Source organism: Chaetura pelagica, unplaced genomic scaffold (assembly GCF_000747805.2).
Source record: "Chaetura pelagica isolate M959 unplaced genomic scaffold, ChaPel_1.0 scaffold82, whole genome shotgun sequence".
Lineage (NCBI taxonomy): Eukaryota > Metazoa > Chordata > Aves > Apodiformes > Apodidae > Chaetura > Chaetura pelagica.
The window spans coordinates 3,015,589-3,039,163 of record NW_009952990.1 but is presented as its reverse complement, the minus strand read 5'-3'; the positions used below and the strand labels follow the sequence as shown (position 1 = coordinate 3,039,163).

General features: G+C 34.7%; 1 protein-coding gene across 1 annotated transcript in view; it reads left to right on the top strand.

Annotated features, from left to right (window-relative positions):
* TMPRSS15 (transmembrane protease, serine 15) overlaps window positions 1–19,017 on the top strand; it is a 129,961-nt gene extending 110,944 nt beyond the window's left edge. The window contains exons 19-28 of the mRNA XM_009996512.1: window positions 1,124–1,132; window positions 2,144–2,254; window positions 4,647–4,779; window positions 9,687–9,782; window positions 13,154–13,203; window positions 13,637–13,811; window positions 15,722–15,903; window positions 16,151–16,246; window positions 17,173–17,312; window positions 18,862–19,017. Coding sequence (XP_009994814.1) covers window positions 1,124–1,132; window positions 2,144–2,254; window positions 4,647–4,779; window positions 9,687–9,782; window positions 13,154–13,203; window positions 13,637–13,811; window positions 15,722–15,903; window positions 16,151–16,246; window positions 17,173–17,312; window positions 18,862–19,017 — 1,148 coding nt within the window. The remainder of the gene's footprint in view (window positions 1–1,123; window positions 1,133–2,143; window positions 2,255–4,646; window positions 4,780–9,686; window positions 9,783–13,153; window positions 13,204–13,636; window positions 13,812–15,721; window positions 15,904–16,150; window positions 16,247–17,172; window positions 17,313–18,861) is intronic.
* Window positions 19,018–23,575: the final 4,558 nt, after the last annotated feature.

The following is a 23,575-nucleotide window of genomic DNA, read 5'->3' as shown; positions in this document are numbered from 1 at the left end:
AAAATTTACTCAGGACTTGGACAAAACACTGTTCAAATCTTAATAGGGCAAATATGAGCAAGTTCCTAGAAAAGATCCAGTAAAGAACACCACTCTGTGACTCATTTGGGAGTGTCATTCATGTGTGTTTAAATGCTTTTTAAAAATATTTCTTGTCAATCATATCCACTAGAAGAGAAGTATTTATATGGTAACTCTGATTAATGTTTGCATTATGGTCCTTCTTGCATCTTTGAAAATTCCTTCCTTAGCAAGTAAAGAATACAGGAAGAGTTAGTGTTTTAAATACTTGGACACAAATGCTTCTGGTCCCAGCTAGTCCCCTTCTGAAAGACTCCTATTTTTCTAAGGACTGCATTTAGACTTGTCACTCATATGACTAATTCAGCAATCACCTCTCTGTTAACATGTGAAGTGAAGCCAAATACTAAAGTACATGGAACAGCAATATGCTTACCAGAACAAATACACTAACTAGGCCAAATTTTTACAGAATCAATTAGAGGCTTTGCATTACTTCTGTGGAAGTCTTACAGCAGAAAAAAAGAGAAAGAAAAAACCAGTATGTATTCAGGGATGTGTGAAGCACCACCCATTTGCATGAATAGAAATTAAAAAATAATCTACACTCTTTTTCTTACCTTAAATGTCATAAAAGGGAAGTGTCTCCTGGCATTTTTAACTAGCTGCAGCTTTTTAAAAAATAGATTAACAGTAATAATAATGTTATTTTTCTTAGCCTTTACAAAATATTAAGCTTTGATTTATCTATATAAAAACAACTTCATGTAGTTCAATCTTGTGCAAGACTAAGAGATAGGTTTATATGGACACACTACCATTTTTTTCTTATTATTTTCCTTTCTCGATCACATTTGTTCAGTCCAACAAAATATGCCTTTTTTTTAAAACTGGTTCAGCATATTTACTGAGCCAGCCTTGCCCATATTTTGTTGTAAAATAAAGATTAAGCCTAGTAAGGCAGAGTTCTCAAAGTCGCCATTGCCAGTTCTGGTTAAATATATTAAAAATCTTTCATTTGGAAAAGAATTATGCTTATTCATGATATTTTCAGCCAAAAGACAGAGACTAATAACATTAGCATGTTGGCCCAAGGATAAAGGGATTGCCAGTAAATAAATTAATTTTACAAGAATAGCAAGTTTTTTTCATATTTTATTTTTCCATGAAACATTGATTTTTTAAAAAGGAAGCATAATTTGAAAAGAAATCAGTTTTGGCAGCATGCAATATAGTAAAAAACTTGCCTAAGTGAGAACTAAGTTATATGGGAGAGCTGGCATTAGTTATGGTCACTGAATGCATGGAAATCTAGTTCAGGCCTTTTATAAACCACCTCCTTTTGTTTTATACTGTACAACAGGCTATAATGACTGATGAATGAATGAATTATTGTGTATGAATATTGAAAACTCAAAGCAAAGCAATTATCTTGCCTTAAATAAGACTTCTATATAATTAAATGTTTCCATCACTAAGTCCAGGAAAGTAAAACACAAACAGTTTTTCAGTAGAATTTAAGGTTATAATTGTATATTCCTTGTAATTATATAGAATGGTGCCATTAAAAATACACTTTGGCCATAGAGAGAGTTATAACTTCATATTTATTCCCTCTCTGACCTGTTTTTATTAGATAACGGATACTGAAGTACCTTAATCTTATTTTTGTGAATGGTTTCCTCATTAATTTCTGTTACTTTTGTCTCTTCCACTCTTGGCTTTCAATGCCTCTTTACTTGTATGCTGGACTTGGCTTATGTTAAGGTCTCTAAACTTCTGTGAGAGTGCTGAAAATCTGGAACTTTAAATCTTTAGTGACCTTTGACAGGATTTTACTTTTTTCATCCCTCCAAAGTTTATTACATATAACAGAAGAACATTAGTAACTAAGCAATGCTAATTATAGCAGAAACTACTAATATCATAGATTTTATTTTTAATTGGCTTCTGTTTATCTGAAAAGAATTTGTATTTTGAAAAAGAGGAGGGAAGGGAAGGCAAAATCAAAGGTCCTGCATAGTATCAACTCTCTTTTTACTTTGAGGTGGTCTGTGATCTCTAGTGGACATCAACTTTCCTCATCAGTATGGATTAATATTCCTTTCCTGTGTTCCTTCAGGAGCTTGTGCAATTGGTGAGCATCAGTGTGGTAGTGGGGAGTGTATACCATTGTATAACCTTTGTGACAACCTACCTCAGTGTGAAGATGGCTCTGATGAAGCAAAGTGTGGTAAGATTTCCTTCATACAAAGAGAAGGATTGCATGCATATTTGGTATAAATTACCTAGGAAAACAGACATAAAACTTCAGCTAGAGTAAACTCCTGCACCTGCGTGCAGGTCGTGACAATTTACAGAACTATCTCATTGAGTTTATCAGGAGCAATAAAACAAAGTCACTTTTCTGAGGTCAGGTATGTAAGCTGGTGAAGATCTCTGGAAAAGGTAGGAGGTTCCTTTGTAGCCTCAAGATTAAATGGAAACCCATTATGTGCTTTCTGTCTGTATGCATTTCATATTTCCAAAATCCATCACATTTTGCTGTAATTAATTTGAGTTTCACAGCACTGTAAATTCTGCAGTGTAGAGTAAGAGTCTCCTTAATGGAAATTCCCAGATAGTCTTGTGGGTATGAAGCCAAACTGCAGTATGAGGCAGCCTCCAGCCTATCTATTATGGAGCACTAATTGCAGTTAAAAGCAGGCTTTTAAGCTCAGTACCACATCACCTTCCCTTGTTTTAAAGACTGTTAGGGATCAGATATATCTTTGGATATGAGCTGACAGTTCTTGTTGATTTCAATGTCTTTTACATACATATATTTATGTAAATATTTATTGACATATACAACATATATAAATATATGTGTGTCCAAAGATTCAGATACAATACTCAGATTAGCGCAATTAGCTATTTTGTTGCAAACATATTCTTCCCTTGAAATGCATAAAACAAAATTAATTTCACCTTCTTCTTAAGCAAACAGGGCTTGAGCAGGTTCTTCCAGCCATCACTAAAGGAGCTCTGAACAGTGCAACTATCACCTACATCAGCATAATGTTCATTTTCCTAAAGATTCATTTGCCACAAGTTGTCTAGTACTTAATGAAAAATTACTTCATGTTAAAGGACTGGGACAATTGCTTCCAAAAAACTATTTAATAAAAAATTGGCAGATTCAATCTAAGTCTTAAAATAATATGAAAATTCAATTAGTTAGCCTCACATTGAGTTTTTTCAGTGTCCAAAAATCTTGCTCATTCTCCTGAAACTAATTTCTTATCAGAAATGGCAACTTGAACAAGACAAACTGTCATTTCCAAATATTCCAAATTCTGAGATTTCCCAGAGACCACAAAGGGAACGCACAGGATATCTCTTCCTTTGCAGAATTCTAGAATATTTAATATTTTAGTTAAGCAGCTGTTGAGTGCTCAATTACTGTCTTATTCCTTACGAACAATGTATTTGGAGAAGCACATAGATCTGATGAGGAGAAAGGAGAATGAATTAGAGGTTAGGTATAAGAGAGGAGGGGTGTCAAAAGTAATTTGAAGAATCTTGGAGTGCAAGCAATTCTTAAACCTTTCAAGACTGCTACAAAATTTCTTCTGACTTAGTTTTACCATTAACTAAACACTGTGTATAACTTCTTTCATTAATGTGTTCTGGGTGACAAAGAGGCATTCCTAAAAATCAGATTTAATTTTTTTATTCTATTTTTTAATTTATTTTTTTTTTTACTATAGTGGGTATGCTTCACTTTTTTTTTTTTTGTGGAAATATTTTTGTGGGAAAAGGTTTTCTGGACAACTAGGATTAAAAAAAAACAAAAAACAAAACAAACCAAAACATACTGGCAAACAGTTGATCTCAAAAAACGTTGTATGCTTTTCCCTAATCATGCTGGCAATACCTGTCATCTGCTTGAAAGGCAGCTGTAGCTCCTGGCACATATATAGAATTCTGTTGATGTTCTTAAACCTTATAGTCCAATTTCCCTACTCACTGTGCTGACAGCATAGAATTTTCACCAAATACTTAATGCATTTTGTAATTTTATTCTGAGTGTTTTCTTCTGGAAAAAAAAAATTTGATAGAAAGATTGGACGTCAGGGAGCTTTTATTATTTTTGTGTTTGTTTTAGCTAAAGCTGCAATAAAACCAGTGACAATTCTCATGGCAATTGGAACTGGAAAATCCATTTTTCCTGTCAGTTCTGGTTTTAACCTTATTTCCAATCAGTGTTACTGAGCATCATGTAGCTAAAGCTTCACACAGTATCTGGAAATTACTTAATGCTGGCTAAGAAAAGATATGGGTTAGAGTTGATGGAAAATATACTGTTTATTTGCTATTCGTGAGACATTTGAAAAATACAGGGTATGAAACTCTCCTGTGGCAGAGATATAGAAGGAGACAAAAATAACATTTCCTTCCTGTGGGAACAAAACATCCTGGCGTTGCTGGGTTTACTACCACTGTAAAGTATTTTAACTTTTTCTTGTTCTTTGCTGGCAATAATTGTTTATATGACATTTCTCTTTGCTTGGGGTAGGGAGAGGGGGGAGGAGGGTGGTTTACTACCTATTTAAAATGCTTCTGTCCATTTTGGTCTACAGTGAGATTGCTTAATGGTTCTCTAAGCACTGAAGGGCTGGTACAGGCCAGAATTGGGAACACGTGGCACCTGGCATGTGCAGATGATTGGAATGAACAGGTTTCAAACAGTATTTGCCAGCTGCTGGGGTTAGGGTGAGTGAAAAGTATTCATTGTTCTTGTAAGTTGTTTGCAGGTTTGTTGAGTCTGCATACTGCTGTTTTCCTGATCATTTTACTGGTGTCTTTACCATCAAAAAAAAGGGCAAATGTATTTTTTCTGTGGCAAGTGAACTCTGGTGTGCCAACAAAATTGTAAGTGTTGCAAACTCTGTTTCAATGGCATTCATTACAGGATTGATGACTCTGAAATGGCAGATTAGGCATGAGGATATATATTGGAGAACATTGGGAGACTGATGTGAACTTATTAGTCTTTTATCACTTGATCTCATCATTTATGTTTTCACTTTTCTGAGAGCAGCTTGAGAGCAGAGCTGGAAAAAAACAGCAGCCTTCGCTGCTCTGCTGTCTTAGTAATGTTCACTTCAAGTAAATTCAAGATAATAATTTGTTTATTCTGCTCTGGGCTCCCAGCACATTTCATACCTTTCCTGAGACTTGAGCTGTTGGGAGAGGAAGCCATATTTCTCTTGAGGTATACTTAAAGGGAGGAGGGAGGAGGGAAATATATGACTGAAAAACAGATTTGGTTTCACTCACTGTTCAGCAGAATTTCCAGGGAAGAGGTGGGGAGGGTTGAGTGCAGCATGCTATATCTTTCAATCTATGCTTAAATTTATGGCTTAAATTCTGGCATTTCTTACAGTGTATGCAACTTCACTGCCATCTGCTAAATAATAAATATCTTTCTTACAGTGCTGAGAATTTTAGGGAATGCTACCCATCCAAGTAATGCACAAATTAAATTGTAAGCTTGCAATTCATTATGTTGGTCTCCAACCAAAGCAGGATTCCTGTAAATGACCTGATCAATTAATTGTAAAAACCACAGAGTTAGGAGGACACAACAAAACAAACAAACAAAAAAACACACACAAAAACAACAACAACAAAACCAAAACAGTAAAAGGAAAATTGGCTTCATCCTGGTTCAAAACAGGACAGGGTAGGTACTGCATTTACGTAAATATCAGATAGCTATGCACATAAATTACAATCAGGATTGGTACATGCAGGCATCTCATTTATGCATGTATATAAGAACATACAAACTATAACTAAATGTTCTTCAGTCAAATACTTTGTTCTTTGCAGTGGCCAGTAGATACATTCCTCCAATTCTTTCTCCCCTTCTTCCACTTCCTTTCTCTCTATCACTTCTGGACACTAGTAATTTTGTGATCTATTGGTTTAATTTACATTTTTATATTTCATAGGCTTCAGTGAACTTAGTCTTCCATGGTAGTTTCTATTACCTTTTAAAAATTACTAATGCTTTTGTCTCCATAAGATTCTGTGGCAATACATTTCAGTATGTCTCTATAGTCAGATGTATTGTTTTAAAAATTCCTATTATGTTTCCTGGTTACTTCTTTTTAATTCCATTACTCAGTTTATTACATACTCCCATTGTTAAGAAAAAGTATTTTTAAATCCAAACTACATTGTATTCTTATATCCTGCTGTTACTGACCCTACAGAATAGGATAAAATTCTCATGTATATATGTATATATAACTCTTGTGAGCATCACACTATTTCTGCCTTCTATTAATCCACCCGTAGCAGTAGATTTGCTAATAAGTGGCACCATATTTGTTACTAAATGGTTGTTTGTAATAACAGGTCCTGAGTAGGCTACAGTTCATGCTCCTATACAGAATAATTACCTAAAATCATGCTTTATTAGAGAAAGAGGCAAAGGTTCATCTGGGACAATTTACTTTTGATTTACTTGCTTATACACTTGCTAGTCTCATTTACTGTTTAATTTATAGAAAGGACTGAAATGATAGGAGTCCTGTAGCATGTCCTGATTATTTATGTAGCTGGGCTAGAAAGTGCAATGTTCCACACAGATTTCAATAAATCACATATGTGAATCCTTGTGATATGTGCCAAACAGGAAGCAAATCTGGAGGCATGCCTACATGTTCATCTATAAAACGTAGCTTAGGCAAATAATTTACAAATATTCTCCTTCTCTGGAGACTTACGTGATTCACACATAAATTTAACAAAATACAAACAAACCACAGCCTGAGAACTAAAAAATTAATTACAAAATGTTTGAATATATTTTCTTCAAATAAGAAATGCATTGGGTTTTTTAAACAGTGAACAGATAGGCCACTCAGGTAACAATCAGGCATCCCCTCACCCCTTCCTGCCCCGCACTGTGGTACAGAGAGAAGAAAATCCAACTAAAAGCTCATGAATTGAGATAGGACTAGGGAGGTTTTCACTCCCCAATTATGGTCATGGGCAAAATCCACTTAACTAGCGAAAAAAATATAAATATTAAAAAATTATCAGAACAAGAAAAAAAAGAAAACAAGTTCTTAAGTACCTCCCCCCCTTCCCTTCTTCCCAGGCTCAAATTACTTCATCCTGCCTCCCCTGAAAGAGTACAGGGGAACTAGAGCAGTTACCTTCACAAATCCCTCTGACATGAGTCCCTCCCACGAGGTGCAGTGCCTGAGGAAGAGACTGCTCTAGTGTGGGCACCACTGTGCCCCCACCCCCCACCCCCACTACCAAAACCCCACAGCACTAACTCAAAACAAACAGCAAAAAGAACTGTAGCAATCAGGAAATTGCAATTCTATCCATATTCTAAAGATTGTTTTTTGTACCACAGATTGTGGTATCACAAATGGTAGTACCACATCACCTGAATCTTTCTCAGCATTTGTTCCACTGCTTATTGTTACGGAGAACATCTGAGGCAGACATAAAGACTGAAATTATAGTGATCCATGTAGTAAGCATTCAGGTACATGAAGATTAATAATATGAGAGGAACTTACTGCACAGGTATCTCTGCATGTAAGAACATTCTAAGGCTGTTCTCTGTCTCAGAGTTTTCTGTAAGTTTTGACTAGTGAGCCTGTTGGATGGAATGAAGCTTACTTACTAACTAGGTTAGCTTCTTAAAGACCATTTTTGTCATAATCTGCAATATTTCTAGGAGAACATTTCCACTAACAGAAATTAAAGGTCTGTGACATTACATTTCTGGACCTGCAAGACAAACTGTTTACTGTTGCTAAATTGAATAACTCCAGGAAGAATGTATAATTTCTAATACTAACAGAAATGTTGAACCTCTTTAATAAGTTAATTAAAAGAGTAGCAGATTATTATTTTTTTTGTGTTCACTCACAAAGCCTAGATATTTCCAGTTGTGTGTGCTTCAACACACTATTGAAAATTTTCTCAAAAACGGACTTATATTTTCTTTCAAAAAGCTGAGGAAGCTTAATAAAACTTCTGTGGTTTCAGAGAAGTTCTAAACTGTAATCCAGAAATTTCAGAATTTATTTTAAAAAATAAATACAGATGGAAGCAGAAGAGTGGGAAATAGTTTGCTCAGTCTTTGCTGAAAAAGATGAAGGAAGATGCTGAGGTGCGTTAAGAGATCTTCACAAGTATTATGAAGTTGGTGGAAGCTTTGACTTAGAAGGTTTACAGTGTCTGCCCTATTACAGGATCTGTTGCAGCAATTAATAAAACATGCATGCATTCAGAATAATTTAATCTATTATATTTTTATGGTATAATGTTCCATGGGAAATGTAAGACAGTAATATTCGTAAATGTACATACTCTAAGTTTTGCTGGTTCATTTTTTACACTGCTAAAAGCTCTTGCTCACTTTCCCAGAAAGCAACTTGGTGCCTTTTATAAACGTTTGCACTTATCATAGCTCACTGATTAGACTGGTCTCTGTAAAGTTCCTCATGACAAAATTTGACTCTGCCTACTTAGGTTGGCACTTCACTACTATTCCAGAACATCTACAGGGTCAAGTCAGGTTTCTGGAGGAATGTATTACTATACTAGTGTTTATATTGAAAAAGATCTGTGGACTAGATTACATACATCTATCTAGATACATATATCCAGAGACAGGATTAAGTTGGCTTTGTAATTTCCAGATTAAGAAATGCTGCAGTGATTACTTTTCCAGTAGGGTGGGCTATACAGCTCTCCTGGTGGCACAGCAGGGCTATTGAACACCTTTGTTCTCTCCTATGCCTTATCTTGCTCCATACACAGCACATTTGTATGTTCCAGGCTGGCCATATGCCATATCACAAAGTATATGATGCAGAATGGGCTATAAAGTAAATAAGAATGTGGGTTGTAATCATCAAAACAATTTATCTTGGCAATAGTACACAGAATTCTTGGTGTTCAAAAGTACATCATTACACACATACCAAAAAAAAGTGTGTTAAGGAGTAAATCCAACTTCAGGGAAACTACTCTGGTGAATAGCAAACATGACACTCTTGACATATTTCACAGTCATTTTGATTGCAACAGATCTGTGAGGTGAAACTTAATTTCTAGGGAATGTAGCATTTATTCCATTAGATTCTTTATTATATAAACTATAGTTTTATTTATTCTCTAGGCACAGAAGTATAGTATAAATGTAATTACACCCCCTTAAACAAGCAAAACTCTGATATTCCAAGGCTCAAATATCACTGTTCCATTTTGCATACTAGGTTTTATCTCCACAAAATTAAGAATTGGTATTGCAAACCTTTCATTGTGGCACAGAAATGCAGAGGCTGAGAATCTGCTGCTATTAAAACAATTAAATTGTGTCTTTTCAATATTATGATAGCATTATAATTTTAATATTATGGTAGTATTACATCTTAGAATAAGATCTAAGAGTGAAATTAGGTGAGTCGCATTTCAATCCACATGATTTTCAAGCCTCAAAAATCTCCTGAAAAATAGTGACTTCAGGAAAAAATTCATGCAGTTTATTCCACCAGCACAACCATTTTCCAAATATTCCTCCACCGGTAGAACGGGATAAACACCTAAAAATATGCATGTGTGTCTTTTCCTTCCAGAGATGTAAATATGTCATCAACTGTATTATTCACTGGAGATGGCCCATTTGTCAACATCACCAAAGCATCTAACCACAGCCTGGTATTTATAGAAAGGTGAGTAGAGTGAGGCTTCTTCCTCATACAAAGGATAGTTTAAAGAATGGTGGTGATCATTTATATACTAATTTCTATCTCAACCTTAGCTGAGAGGCAACAAGATTCTTTATGAGATCTGGACTATAATCATAGCTAGGTTTTATTCTCTGCTGAATTATGTATAACATTGGACAACTCACTCTTTCCTCTTCCCTTCTTGTCCATCTATTGTAAAACAAGAGAGATGCTTCCTACATTCTTAGCTAGCACTCAGTAGAATTTTATGAGTCCTTATACATTGACTGCCAAAATGATAAATAGTGCTATTTTTACTGAAATTTTTTATCTAGAAATCTCTACATTATTAAAATAAAAATTTAATAATGATATAATAATAATGATGATGATAATTAATAATAATAATGTAGAATAATTAGAATTAAGTGGCATTCACCAGTGGGTACATAGTAGTTGGCACACCAGTTTCTCTCTGTAATCAATACAGAAAAATAAGCACTCCAAATTGTAATCCATCAAGGCAGTTCTGGAAATACAATGAGTCACACTCTATAATCCATTTACTTTATTAATATAGATATAGGACAGACAGGTACCTATACCTAGATGAATCAGTCCCACTCAAAACCTACTTCTGGATTTGTCTCCACATTTAGAAGTGAATCATTCTAATCTTTTTAAGTCCAAATATCACCTGAAGTGATTCTGAAGGGTCAGACGAACTGCTACATTTTCTTGCAGGTTAAATGAAAATATAATATTAGCACAGGATTATATTATTTGGAAGTTCTGGGATTTACATTACACTTCCAAAAGAAGAAAGGCTTGCCATTATTAATATTTTTTTTCAATAATAATAAAATTACTTCATTTCTGCTTATAAGAGGGCTTACTATACACATTTTCCTAAAATCCTACCAAAGCACTGAGGCAGAAAAATACTAATTGCTAAAATATTGAAACCATGTTGAGAATTACAAGAGTACATGTTCTTTCAGGTTTCCTATATAAGCTTACCACATAGTAAAAAAGTAGGAGAGAATTCTTAATTTGGTTTGCTGTATGTTATCTACCTGAAAAAAAAAAAAAAAAATCCATCAAGGCAGTTCTGGAAATACAATGAGTCACACTCTATAATCCATTTACTTTATTAATATAGATATAGGACAGACAGGTACCTATACCTAGATGAATCAGTCCCACTCAAAACCTACTTCTGGATTTGTCTCCACATTTAGAAGTGAATCATTCTAATCTTTTTAAGTCCAAATATCACCTGAAGTGATTCTGAAGGGTCAGACGAACTGCTACATTTTCTTGCAGGTTAAATGAAAATATAATATTAGCACAGGATTATATTATTTGGAAGTTCTGGGATTTACATTACACTTCCAAAAGAAGAAAGGCTTGCCATTATTAATATTTTTTTTCAATAATAATAAAATTACTTCATTTCTGCTTATAAGAGGGCTTACTATACACATTTTCCTAAAATCCTACCAAAGCACTGAGGCAGAAAAATACTAATTGCTAAAATATTGAAACCATGTTGAGAATTACAAGAGTACATGTTCTTTCAGGTTTCCTATATAAGCTTACCACATAGTAAAAAAGTAGGAGAGAATTCTTAATTTGGTTTGCTGTATGTTATCTACCTGAAAAAAAAAAAAAAAAATAAAAAAAAATTAGGTTTTAATTACACTCTGTTAATCCCAAAAATATCTCAGTCTTTATTCAAACATAAGTACCACTGAAGCAAAGGAGGGCACATACAACATGACTTGAGTGATGTGGTGGCAGAGACAGCAAAACATTTCCTTGAAGCCCTTAGATAATGTATTCCTTGTCAGGATAGCTTTGTAACAAGGCAAAATCCTGCCTTGAAGTATTTGTGAGCAGATTACACTGGCATAAGTGCTTTTGTCACTGCTAAGTGAAGTTCATACTCAAAGATGTCCCAAATAGTCCAGACATCTGCCCAACATGCTGGTGCATAGGTGACGCTGAGGCACACAGGATGGGTATTCAACACATGAAATATCTCTACTGCCTTTTGGACTCTCCTGTGCTGACCAAGAGGCAGCTGAGCACTGGTGAATTGAAGTGAAATAACATACAGTACCACTGACCACCCTTTTAAAGCCAACTGAAGGAGCTTGGTCAAGAGTATTTAGTTGCTATGAAGTTTATGCAGAAGACGGTCTTAGTTTCCTGTGGGTTTATGCATTTTTGGTTATCCTCCTTTACTTCTGGCTCACTACCAAAGGGAACCCATATGAATTCAGTAGAGATTTGAATGGAAATTGTAGAATTTGATTTCCACTTTTTAAATCACATCTTTAAAATTACATATCTATCTTGAAGTAAAAAATCACTGTGGGAGATTACTCAGGGCAGGAGATATATTCCATTCTTAACCTCTCTCTAATGAAGATTTCACTGGGGAGGTGAGGGGGTAGTTACAGTTCCCACTTGCCCTTCTTGAACCACTCTGCCTTTTCAATAATGCTGGGTCACATCATGTGCTATTTCTCTCACAAAAGATGAAAAAATTCAGAGCAAAAATAGTTAAGAATATATAATACCATATCACACTTAAAGTATCCTTCTCTTTTTCTATTTAAAAAATATGTGGAAATACACACTGCAAACAAGCTTTTAGCAGATTTATTTTTTTTTTTCCTCTCTGATATATTTCTCTGTGTGTCAGATTTAAATTGCTAGCACACACAATGTTCCAAGTGTTCAGATTCATTACAAGCTATGAAGATAATCTTAAAACCTTTGGGTATCAGAAATCCTTGAGTAGTTTTGATCTGTGGTCTTGTGCTCTTCAGACTTTGGCTTTTTATCTCTGCTAAATAATTTCTACCCCTGTATATACAGCTGTATATTTTACAGTGAATTATAATCTTAGCAAAAAGATACAGTGATATCAAATTAACCTTTTAAATTCTTTGGTCACACTGATCTCTAGTGGTAAGTTATTAAAAATATCTCATAAAGTAGAAAAGATACCATATGCAGTTCCAATGTTATTGAGAATCTGTCATAGATTACTCATTTCCCTAAAACACAAGGGGAGTCTAATTTTATTTCCATAACATACACAAATTAGGTGTCCATTGAAGAGGAATATGTACATTTAGTATTATATAATATATGTCTATTTACATAAAAAAATAATTTAAGCATATAAGACAAAATACTGTATTTAACAGTTTTATACTGTTAAATCAACTAATGTGTTTATATTTATATATGTTTATATACATTTATGTATGTGTCTATGTATGTATGTGCTTATTTGACATTCATTTAGTGTTACCCAGTATGCAGATTCTTGTGATTTAACTGCACTTTCATTCCAGAGAACAGTGCTTGAACAACCTGGTGGTTCATCTGCAATGTAACATTAAACGTAAGTACACATATCCTGGGAATATTTCACACAGAAATCAAACTGTTTGGTCCATAAAGCCTAATGTTTATAGTTTGAATTGAAAGGTTTGAGTATGGACTATAAAAGCTATACTCATAATTTATCTGAGCACAGGGAAATTTACAGTCTTTGTTTTCAGAGTTAAGCATAGACCAGAGATGGGTCTATACTGACAACACATATATAAAAAATCCAGTACGTGTGAGGGAAGAACACATTAAATCCAAGTTAAAAAGTGGCAACTTGATTTCAGCTGTAAAACATGAAACTTTTTCCACAGTAGTAGTATTTTTGAGTAGCAGTTCAGATACTATAAAGCCTACTTTTCAAAGAATATTAGCTGGTTTATTAAAACAATCTACATTCCCCTAAAAAATCTACAGTTTTTACTTCTTTTTTATTTTATTTTCAGCTTGTGGAAAACACCTGGTAACTCAGAACAATGGATCAAGGATTGTTGGCGGAAGTGATGCCAGAAGAGAGGCTTGGCCTTGGATAGTTTCACTCCATTTTAATTCCAGACCTGTTTGTGGAGCTTCGCTTGTCAGTGATGAATGGCTGGTGACAGCAGCACACTGTGTATATGGGTAAAGTTCATTGCACTCAGAAGCTGACACAGTCTGATACTCTCACAATATGCAAGTATCCAAATGGTGGACAGTAAACCTGGGTTGCAGTATGACCTGAGTCATTGATCAGTCCTGTATAGGACAAAACACACTTTCAAAGGATCATACTGAAATCACTGGTGAGAGGCATTTTTTAGATAGTTTCTAGATGTTTAAATGAATATAAATTCACAAGTGCCTCTCCACTGACTCCAGGGCATCTTTACAGCAAGCTGAAATGGCCACATGACAACCATGTCATGTCTTTTCTTTTTTTATTTTAATGAGGATGTAACACTTGTTTTATGTGCATGTTCACTAAGGAGGCAGCAGATGATGAATAACTGGTGACACTGATGCAAAAAAAATAACAACTAGCTCACTGTTTAATCGCTGTGTTCTGAAACAATTGTGGGCTAAGCTAAAGGCTCCTTTACTTTCTGGTAAACTCTCAGTCCTTTCTTTCAAGCAAAGAATCATGGAAACTTTTCTGAACACTGAAGAATTGCACTTTAAGTATATGGTATTAATACTGAGCATTTCCACTTAAACCTCAACTATTGTGGGTCTCCATTAATTAGCTCAATCTCTGACGGTAGGATGAAGGATAACATCATACCTAATAAAGGTAAACTCAGTGTTGTCTGTTCCATACCATAGATTGATACCATAGATTGATCAAGATTTACTGTGCATCACTGGAATTAACCTTGATTTATGTGTATTTATGACGTAATATTGGATATCCTCTAGATGGAGTTATTTGTACCATTGGAAGAAGTGATGCATATTAAATATTTTCTAGGGTTTGCTTCCATAACATCTATAATAAAAACAAGTGCTGTAAAATACACATAGAATCTGAAATGGCAAAAAAAAAAAAACAACCAAAGAAAAAAAAACATTAATATTCAAAATTAAAAAAGAGTTTTAATTATAAATAACTACATAGCAAGGCAGTGGAGACTATGACAATAGATTAACGTTGCCTCATTGCATGACACGAGATATAATCCACACAATATAAGAAGGGCCAAGACCTCTTAGTTTTCACAAAATATATCCACACCTGGTCCTGGTGTGGTACTTCCTTTTCAGTTAAATCTCTTCTTATCATCTTGACTTTGCCAGAATTTTCCTAAGTGGGAGCTTGCAGTTTCATACTTAAATTCTGAACATTTATCTTAAACACTCCTAGTTTAGAGCAAGATAACCTCTTGATGTCAAACTAAAAGATCAGCAGAAACCAATTCAGTAAAACAATTGGGCTAAAAATATATTTTGAAAATATGAATTAGTTGAACATAAAATAGCAAATAATTAAGTTATCTAACTTAAATGCAGCCTCAAAACAGCCTGCATAGCTCAAGAAAAAAAAAAATGCAGATTACATAATATTTGGTCTTAGCATATATTTTTAGATTTAAATTAAGAAATTAAGAGATCAATTTTCCGAGTCTATGAGCTTCACCATTTCCAGAGACATTTTAGACCTAATATTCTTTAGATATTCCATAAAAATTTTGCAACTGGGACAGATATTAATTGCCTGCTGGGCAGTTAGCAGTATTCTTTACAATGTTTAAAAAACATAGGAATTTAGTTAATGTGTTTTCCTCCTCTGCACTACTGTCTGATTAATTCTTTATAAATAATGTATTAGAAATTTAAAATAAAAAATCAACCACATAATTCTTTAATGTGGATGTTTAAGATATTACTATCACAAAATTGTAAGCACATCCACTGCATTTTTATTATTTTTGGGTTTTTTTACAAAATGTGCAAATGCTATGAATTACCATGAAGTTAGATCAGCATTTTACCAAACTTTTTTTCAGAATTTTCATAAACCATTCATAATTGTGAATATTCCTTGCAACTTCTAGGAGGCAATTAAAACCATCTCAATGGAAAGCAGTTCTTGGCTTGTATGACCAATCACATATGACACAGCTTTCAACAGTAGTTCGAAACATCAGCCAAATAGTTATAAATCCTCATTACATGAAGCATACAAAAGATATTGATATTGCTCTCATGCACCTTCAGTACAAAGTGCAATATACAGGTGAGTTACTATTTTCCCATAAACCAGATTTACTCTATTATGCAAAACTCTTAACTGTGTTAAGCATATGTGGGTGACGGGGTAGCTGTACATTTTTTACAACCAATCATTCTGGAGTCAGTCCAATACTTCTTGGATATCTTGCACAAAATGTGGGTTTAGACTACTGAACATTCTCTTTTGTTACTTTAAAAAACCCTAAATACGGGGAAGAGGTTGAAATTGATTGTTTTTTTCTCATTCACAGATTACATACAACCTATCTGCTTACCAGAAAAAAACCAACAGTTTTTACCAGGAATTAACTGCTCCGTTGCTGGCTGGGGTACTATTATGCATGAAGGTGGGTCCTCTGCCTGGAAAATTATGACAGGCATGAAGCTGAGAGGGCAAGCTTGCTCCTGATTCCACATGCATTGCTAAGGTCTAATAGTTCAGAGAGGTATTTGTCCATATGAAAACTTAAGAATTACCCCCCTCCACTGCTCCTTCTCTAAAGCAAAGTAATAGAGTTATAATATATTTATTTAAAAAAAAAACAAACAACACAGGTAAGATCATTAAATTATGAAAACCTTATTGTGTCCCCTTAGAAGTTATGATGACTACTTTTGTCAATATGAAATTAGTACATCTTATTTCCAGATATTGGGGGAGCAATGAGGAAGATTAGTTTTTCTGAGAATTTGTCAATTATTTTCCTCAGGAGTCAAGAATACTGGCTGTAATGTGTAATGTATGTTCTGTTTGTATATCACATGCTTCAGATTTGTAGTCTCTGTGAAATAATAAATATGCCATTTCACTTCCACAGTCACTTGTACACATTTGCTTCTACATGTTCAGAATAAAATTGCATTTAATTTTTTTGGTAGGAATTAGTAACAGAAATTTTTATAAGAACATTAAGTACTCAAAGTTACACAATGAGTAGTGGGGAAACATCAGACAATCTAAGCTCCTAAACCCTTAATTATCTTTTAGATTTCCCCACAGTGAGTTCACAGTCATTGATTTTAGTAATCTTGATTTAATTATAACAAAATTCAGTCCCATTACACAAATGAAAGACAAGATTCAGTTAATGAGCACCATTTAATCAGTGACTGTGTTGCAGGGGTATAAGCCTGAATTATGCAGCGGTGAGGCAGGGCTTCCTGCTGCTCGGTGGTGTGCCCAGCATGCTGGAACAGGACCAAAATCATTGGTGTTCTGAGCAGGATGTACATATTTATTACAGTGGGTAAACCAACTTTGTATTTTCATCAGGTCCCACTTCAGATATATTGCAAGAAGCAAAGGTCCCTCTCATTTCAAATGAAAAGTGCCAACAATGGATGCCAGAATACAGTATTACAGAGAATATGATCTGTGCAGGATACGACACAGGAGGAGTAGACTCATGTAAGGTAAATACAAGCAATCCATTTCCACTGCTAGCATACACCACACTAATACTTTGTTTTATCTTGACATAAACAGCCATGGGGGGAGATAAATATGTAGACTGGACATGTTCTATACTAGGCTTTGGATAATTACTGTTGAATCCATGAAGAAATGAGGGACATGCCCAAGGAAAAATAGAGTACAGGGAAATAAATACCAGATAGATTGAAGTCTTAGAAATGCTTCATACAGGAATGAGAGGGAGAGCAATGATTCTTCCTCCAGAATCTGTAGACTCTGGAGACCTTTTCTAAGTAGACGCCACAGTATTTTGGAGAGGCTGCCTTTCTGCACTGATCTCCCATGCAGGGAACCCGTTTCAATCCGTTCCAGCTCTGATCATAACACACTGCTTCTCTTTGACGACACAGTCACAGTTGACTGTGACCTAATTATACTTCCAGCAGTATGGAGTCTGTGGCATGGAGACTGGCTGGTTCTCCTGAAGTCTGATGAAAAGCACTCTCACATAATTGCTGTAGCTTTGGCCTCACAACCTAAGCTTTCATCAGGTGCAGTGACTCCGGCTTGTCTAATCTAGAAGGAGGCATGTATGCAAGTCTAATTTCACTAACCATTCCCCCAGCCTCTGTGGCTTTTCTCTTTCCTTTTTGACTTTTGAACCTTGTACTGAAAAAAAGCAGTGTAGCACCACAGGCTGATAGAGAGTACAAGTGACCAGCATTGTGATCAATGACCATTCAACCATGAGCAAAGAAGACCAAGTGAGTCCTGGTAGTACGTCAGCCTTTAGACTGCTGTCACAGCATTTGAACTTTTGTGGATGCCCTAGAGTTACAGGCTTAAGTATTTTAATGGCCAAGTTGGTGCAGAACTCTCTTGTAAAGTTCCATTCACAGGGTCATGAGAAGACACTAACAATACTGGTTCAACTAATTCAATAGACAATGAAAAATAATACATTGTTTTTCTTCTCATCAAAACTCATGGTTGACTCATTCCCCACTCAGGCTGTGATATTAATAAAATTGTGACTCCCACCATCTATTGCAATGCTACATCTGCTAAACTATTGAGAAGAGAATGTGATAAAAGGACTCTTGGCTCTTCTGGCAATCATACCATCCTTTTCTCCACATCTGAAATTGCAGAAATTCTGGGGTACCCAAAAATAGAACTGCATTTTGGCTTAAGAGATTCAACCAAAAAATAATCCTACACATTTACCCAGGTTTTGTGAAAGATCAAGAGTTAAACATAAAAATAATAAGCAGAACAAAAAAACCACATTTGCAACTCAGCCCTGTATTGAAAGATTGATAAGATTATGCTTATGCTTATGATCGTATCCTTTAAAAAAGAAAAAGCAATTAACTATCTGAAGAATTTTTCCCCATGGAAGAATTCAAACTGACCTTGCTTCTGGTGCCCAAGACATACCGGGATACAATGCCTACTATTAAGAATCAACACAAACAAAATATCATAAACAGGCTCTGCTTCTGAGATGACAATGTTTACTTTAAACTTTTTAATTTCATATTGCAGGGAGATTCAGGTGGTCCTTTAACATCTGAAGATGGTAACAAGTGGTTTTTGGTTGGTGTAACATCATTTGGCTATAAGTGTGCACTTCCCAAGCGACCAGGAGTGTATGCTCGAGTCACCGTGTTTGCAGATTGGATCAAAAAAATAATCTATTAGCTTAGTATTTTTTAATTATATGAACATAATTTAAATGTTGAGAGTAAGCCACTGTATAATGATGTAAACCAAATGGGCATTCCAGCCTCTCATTTAGAGAAACTGAATAAATATTTAAATTCTGGAGAGGAAAATAATTGTGAACACCATTACCAGTCGAGAGTAATATTTCAAAACAGCTGTTGTGGTTTTTTAATAAATAGTTTTATGATTCAATTTTTTTTCTTATGAGAGGAGGGGGAAAAGTTTCTTTAAACACCAGAGCATTAAATGCATAGTGGAAAGTGTTCCAAAGCTTGCACAGTAAAATTTGCAAACTGCAAACGTTTTATTGAAAAATGGTCTAAATTATTCATTTGACGACAAACACAACTTGTTTTTATGTTTTCATTTCAATGTGCATTTTCATTTCAATGCATAGACAACTCTTCTCAGTAATCTCACCACATTTCAAAATAAAGGTATATGTCAAGTGGGCTCTTCAGAGTTTTCCTATCTTGTCTATTACAAAAAGCCCTGGAATGAGGTTTATGGATTGTGCATACGGACTGATCATGTATCATGCTGCTTTCTAATGAATACACTGAATGTAAGCCAAAAGTTCTCTTTTGTGTAATTAATTTGGAATTCATAGAGTTAAATAATTACTGAATATAGCTTTTAAGTTTTCTCTTTAGGCAAGTGTTTTGGCACTTATTCAAGCAATTATAGAAATGTGCTTATGCACCCCAGCATAGACTCACAATACTGTAACTTCCTCTCATAAAAAGTAAAGTATTTTTAAAATATCTGACAATCATGAGTACTGGTTATTCCTGGTGAATAAGAAGTAATATGGTTCCTTTTAAATATTACATTATTTTTCTGTACTGGTGACTTTTAATACAGATTTTGTGCTTTGTATAAAAACTATCATGATAGCCCATTACAGCACTCTAAAAGGTAAAAAATATGAAGGGGAAAAAGAAAAAAAAAAAAAGGTGTGTTTTTTTTTTTATAAATTTGAGCACTTTTCTTAACAGGTTGCTATTAAAATACAAATATCTACATATTGGTATGTCTTAATTCAGTGGTGTCTTAATGTTATTGTATTATGATGCATTTCCTTTCTTTCTATTTTCAGCCTAGTGTAGGAATCTAATATATTTTAAATTCCAAAGTACTGCATGTAAATACAAAATGCATTCTAACTTATTGTGTATGTGTATATACACATATGCACATAGATGTATGACTTTTGTAAGGAGTTCCCACACCTTGTGCTTACAAGGCTGAATGCAGGTATGAAGTGTTGAAAATACAAAGCTAGCTTACAAAGGCAGTCACTGATATAAAATCCAAACTGTTCTTAGGTCTTCATAAGCATGAGAGGACTAGGTCCAGATCAAAACATTTAGCTTTATCAATACATCTGTGACCACAAGAAACAGACAGATGTAACTAAACCAGAGAGAAGATAAAAGCTGGTTTAGACACCTGATTCATATAAACCACAGTTTTTAACACTGAAGTGTTAAAGTTGCAAATCCTATCTTTCATAGTAGACTACTGTTTTTCCTATTAATCTCCTTCACTTGAAAACAGCCAGTAAAATAAAGTGCACTCTGCTATCAGTATAAATTGATTCCAATGAAGCAATTAATGTCAAAATGCTTAATTAAAATGTGACATGATTTCTGAATTATTTACCATACATCACTATTGTAAATGGTATTTTAGTCTAATAATGAAATACAAGAGCCAACTGTAAAATACAGCTACTGTAAAATGTGCTTCCCAGAAATGCAATACTATACTTCTATTTATGCATACATTTTGCTTCCCAGAATGCAAATCATAAATGTATTTTGAGGTATACATTAATAAACCATCCCCTCAGACTAAAAAAAAAAACCTGTTTTAAACTCTGGTATAAAAATTTACATGTTACATAGAATACTATAATTAAAAATAAATTGTTTATTTCAATCAATTTATTTTTAGATAAAACTAACAAAACCTTAGTCAACCACATTCTAACCTTCATTCAGCATCCAGCATTTCATTTTCAATACCCTGTGGAGAAACAAGTCACTACTATGTTAAAACACGTAGAGAGAACAAATTCTTGTCAGTTGAGTCACAAGTCCAAGATGCTTTAAAATAGGCAGTAGAAGCTTGATGCTGATTACAATTGTTTGAACCTAAAAAAGTTCAAAAGATTGAAGACAAAAAAAGAGCTTTCTCTTTTAGATACTTCTTGCTTGCAAAAGGACAAGAGCACTATGGGGGGGGGGGAAATAAATATATAATTCTATTTCCTGGGGACAATAGGGGCGGTGGACTATATTGTTCTTAAAATGCCAAACTGAAGCCATGCCATCCATCTGAGGACTAGCTAAGGTTTACTGCTCATATTGAAGTTCCTTGCCTCACCTACTGCTGCTATTTGGAAGAGATTTAGAGAGGCACTGAGCAGAAGGGAATATGGTCACCAGGAAGGGACCCCATAGCCAACAAGCTTATTCAAAGTGGCTCTAGTTGACATGCAGCTGGAAATAATTTTCTGTTCTCCATTCTGTAGAGTTTCATGTGAATATAAATGACAGAGTTGTGGGGGTTTGTTGGGGGCTTTTCTTGTTTTCCTTTTAAATAGCAATTCCATTGCCACTAATGGACCATGTCACATAAATACCTAATGCTCTTTTCCTGGAATCCCCCCAAAAATCCAAAGGAAATACTAGCATAAAGTCTAATTTCTAGGTATTTGCTCTGCAAATGTGAAACACACCTATCTTTCCCCCTTTCCTCTTTTACCCTTACTCCTGTCTCCTTTTTGTGTGTAGAAATAAAGGAATTATAAATGTAAAAATGTGTATATGTATTTGTATGGTTTGCATGGAATATGATCATCTACTTAAAGGTGGAAGTCATAAGACTAAGTTTGATCTGTGCACAGCTTGTAGTCTTTTACATAGGATTCTTTAGATTTAGATTTTTACTTGGTATCTAGGAACAACATCCTACACAAAGGAAATACATAGAAGGAAACTATTTCTGTCTCCTAAGCAGGTGATGTAATAGGGAAATATTTTGTCCCAATAATCAGTATTTCTTATTTACATAAAGAATCTGAATTCATTATGATAAAAACATTGTATGCCACCTTCCATTCTTCCTTCACACAGTTTGAGACTGGTTTCTGCTGATAAAAGCCCAGCACTCACCTTCACCCTGTAGGAAAGATGTCTGGAGGCATTTGCATTTTTTCCTAATTGCTGTATGGAAAATACTTCTGTCGCTTCAGCTGTATTAGTCAGAATATTGAATGCTGCATCTTTACACGTCCTTTGGAAGCACAAAGTATCGACAGATAGTTTTATGCAAATCTTGATTCTTTCTCCTCCCCTGTTTTCTTAGGGGAGTTCAACATTCAAGACCATAAAAAAAACCAAAATACTGCCTGTTCCCAAGAAAGAGGAATTTCTTGCCCTCAGTTGAGTGAAGCAACACTTATGTCAGGAGAATAACAATTCTTGTCTTGGTGATCACGCAGGATCATAGTATTTCCTCTCAATTTACAATCACTAAAAAGAAAATTGAAGTGAGGGATTGAGCAAAGGAAGTTGTTTCTGACTGGAAACTCTACAGAATATTGTAAGTAGGAATAGCAATATTTAACCTAAACTACAGAAGAAGGCTTCTTCTAAGAGGAAGTAAAAACATTATGTAACCACAATTTTAAAATGCTTCCAGAAGTTTTTCAGCAATAGCACTGCAAAATTGTATTAGTGTTATTGAACTTTAAATGGTGCAGGGTTGTTTTTTTTCCTTACGCAGAAAAACTGATCCGTATTTGTCTCTGAAGTTTAAAGCTGTGGTCAACATCAGCTAGCACAGTGTAGCCAACCCTGACAGCAACACATTTTTGCTCCTGTCCAGCTCTCCCCAACTTTCATGCTGCAGCAGTTTTGCATCTGTGTTAATGGAAAGCCGACTAGCTAGAATTTGTGCTCTTGAACTCTTGCTGCAACTGCCCTTAACCATCTGCTGCAGCACTAGACTGTCACCAACAAATCAGACAGAGTGCTATTGCTGTCACCCCAAGATTTGCTGCTACTGTCTGGTAGGACCATTCTTAGCAGAGCACAGAAAGCTCTTAAGGAACCAAAGAGAATGGACATTAATGATGTTAATAATAACTCTAAAATACTTTAAATGCATTGAGCTTACCTCTAAATCTGTCTATCAATTAACATATTTAATGCTTTTCTAGCTAATAGCTTGAGTACCGTTGGGATCAATCTACTAGTTTCACTTCCACACAAAGTAATGTCTTCTCTTTGGCCTAACTTGACATTATTCCTAACAAACTTTTAGCTATATTTAAATGATCTTTAATGTCTTTTACATAGATTTACTGAAACAAGTAATTTCAATCTTAAACTCTCATCCATTGTGATTTTTTTTTTCTTCAGAAAAAGTAAAAAAATATAAATTACTTCATTCATAATTAGTGACCGCCTTCAAATGACACCTCATTAATAAGGTATCACTTGCCAAGGGATTTATGTTGACC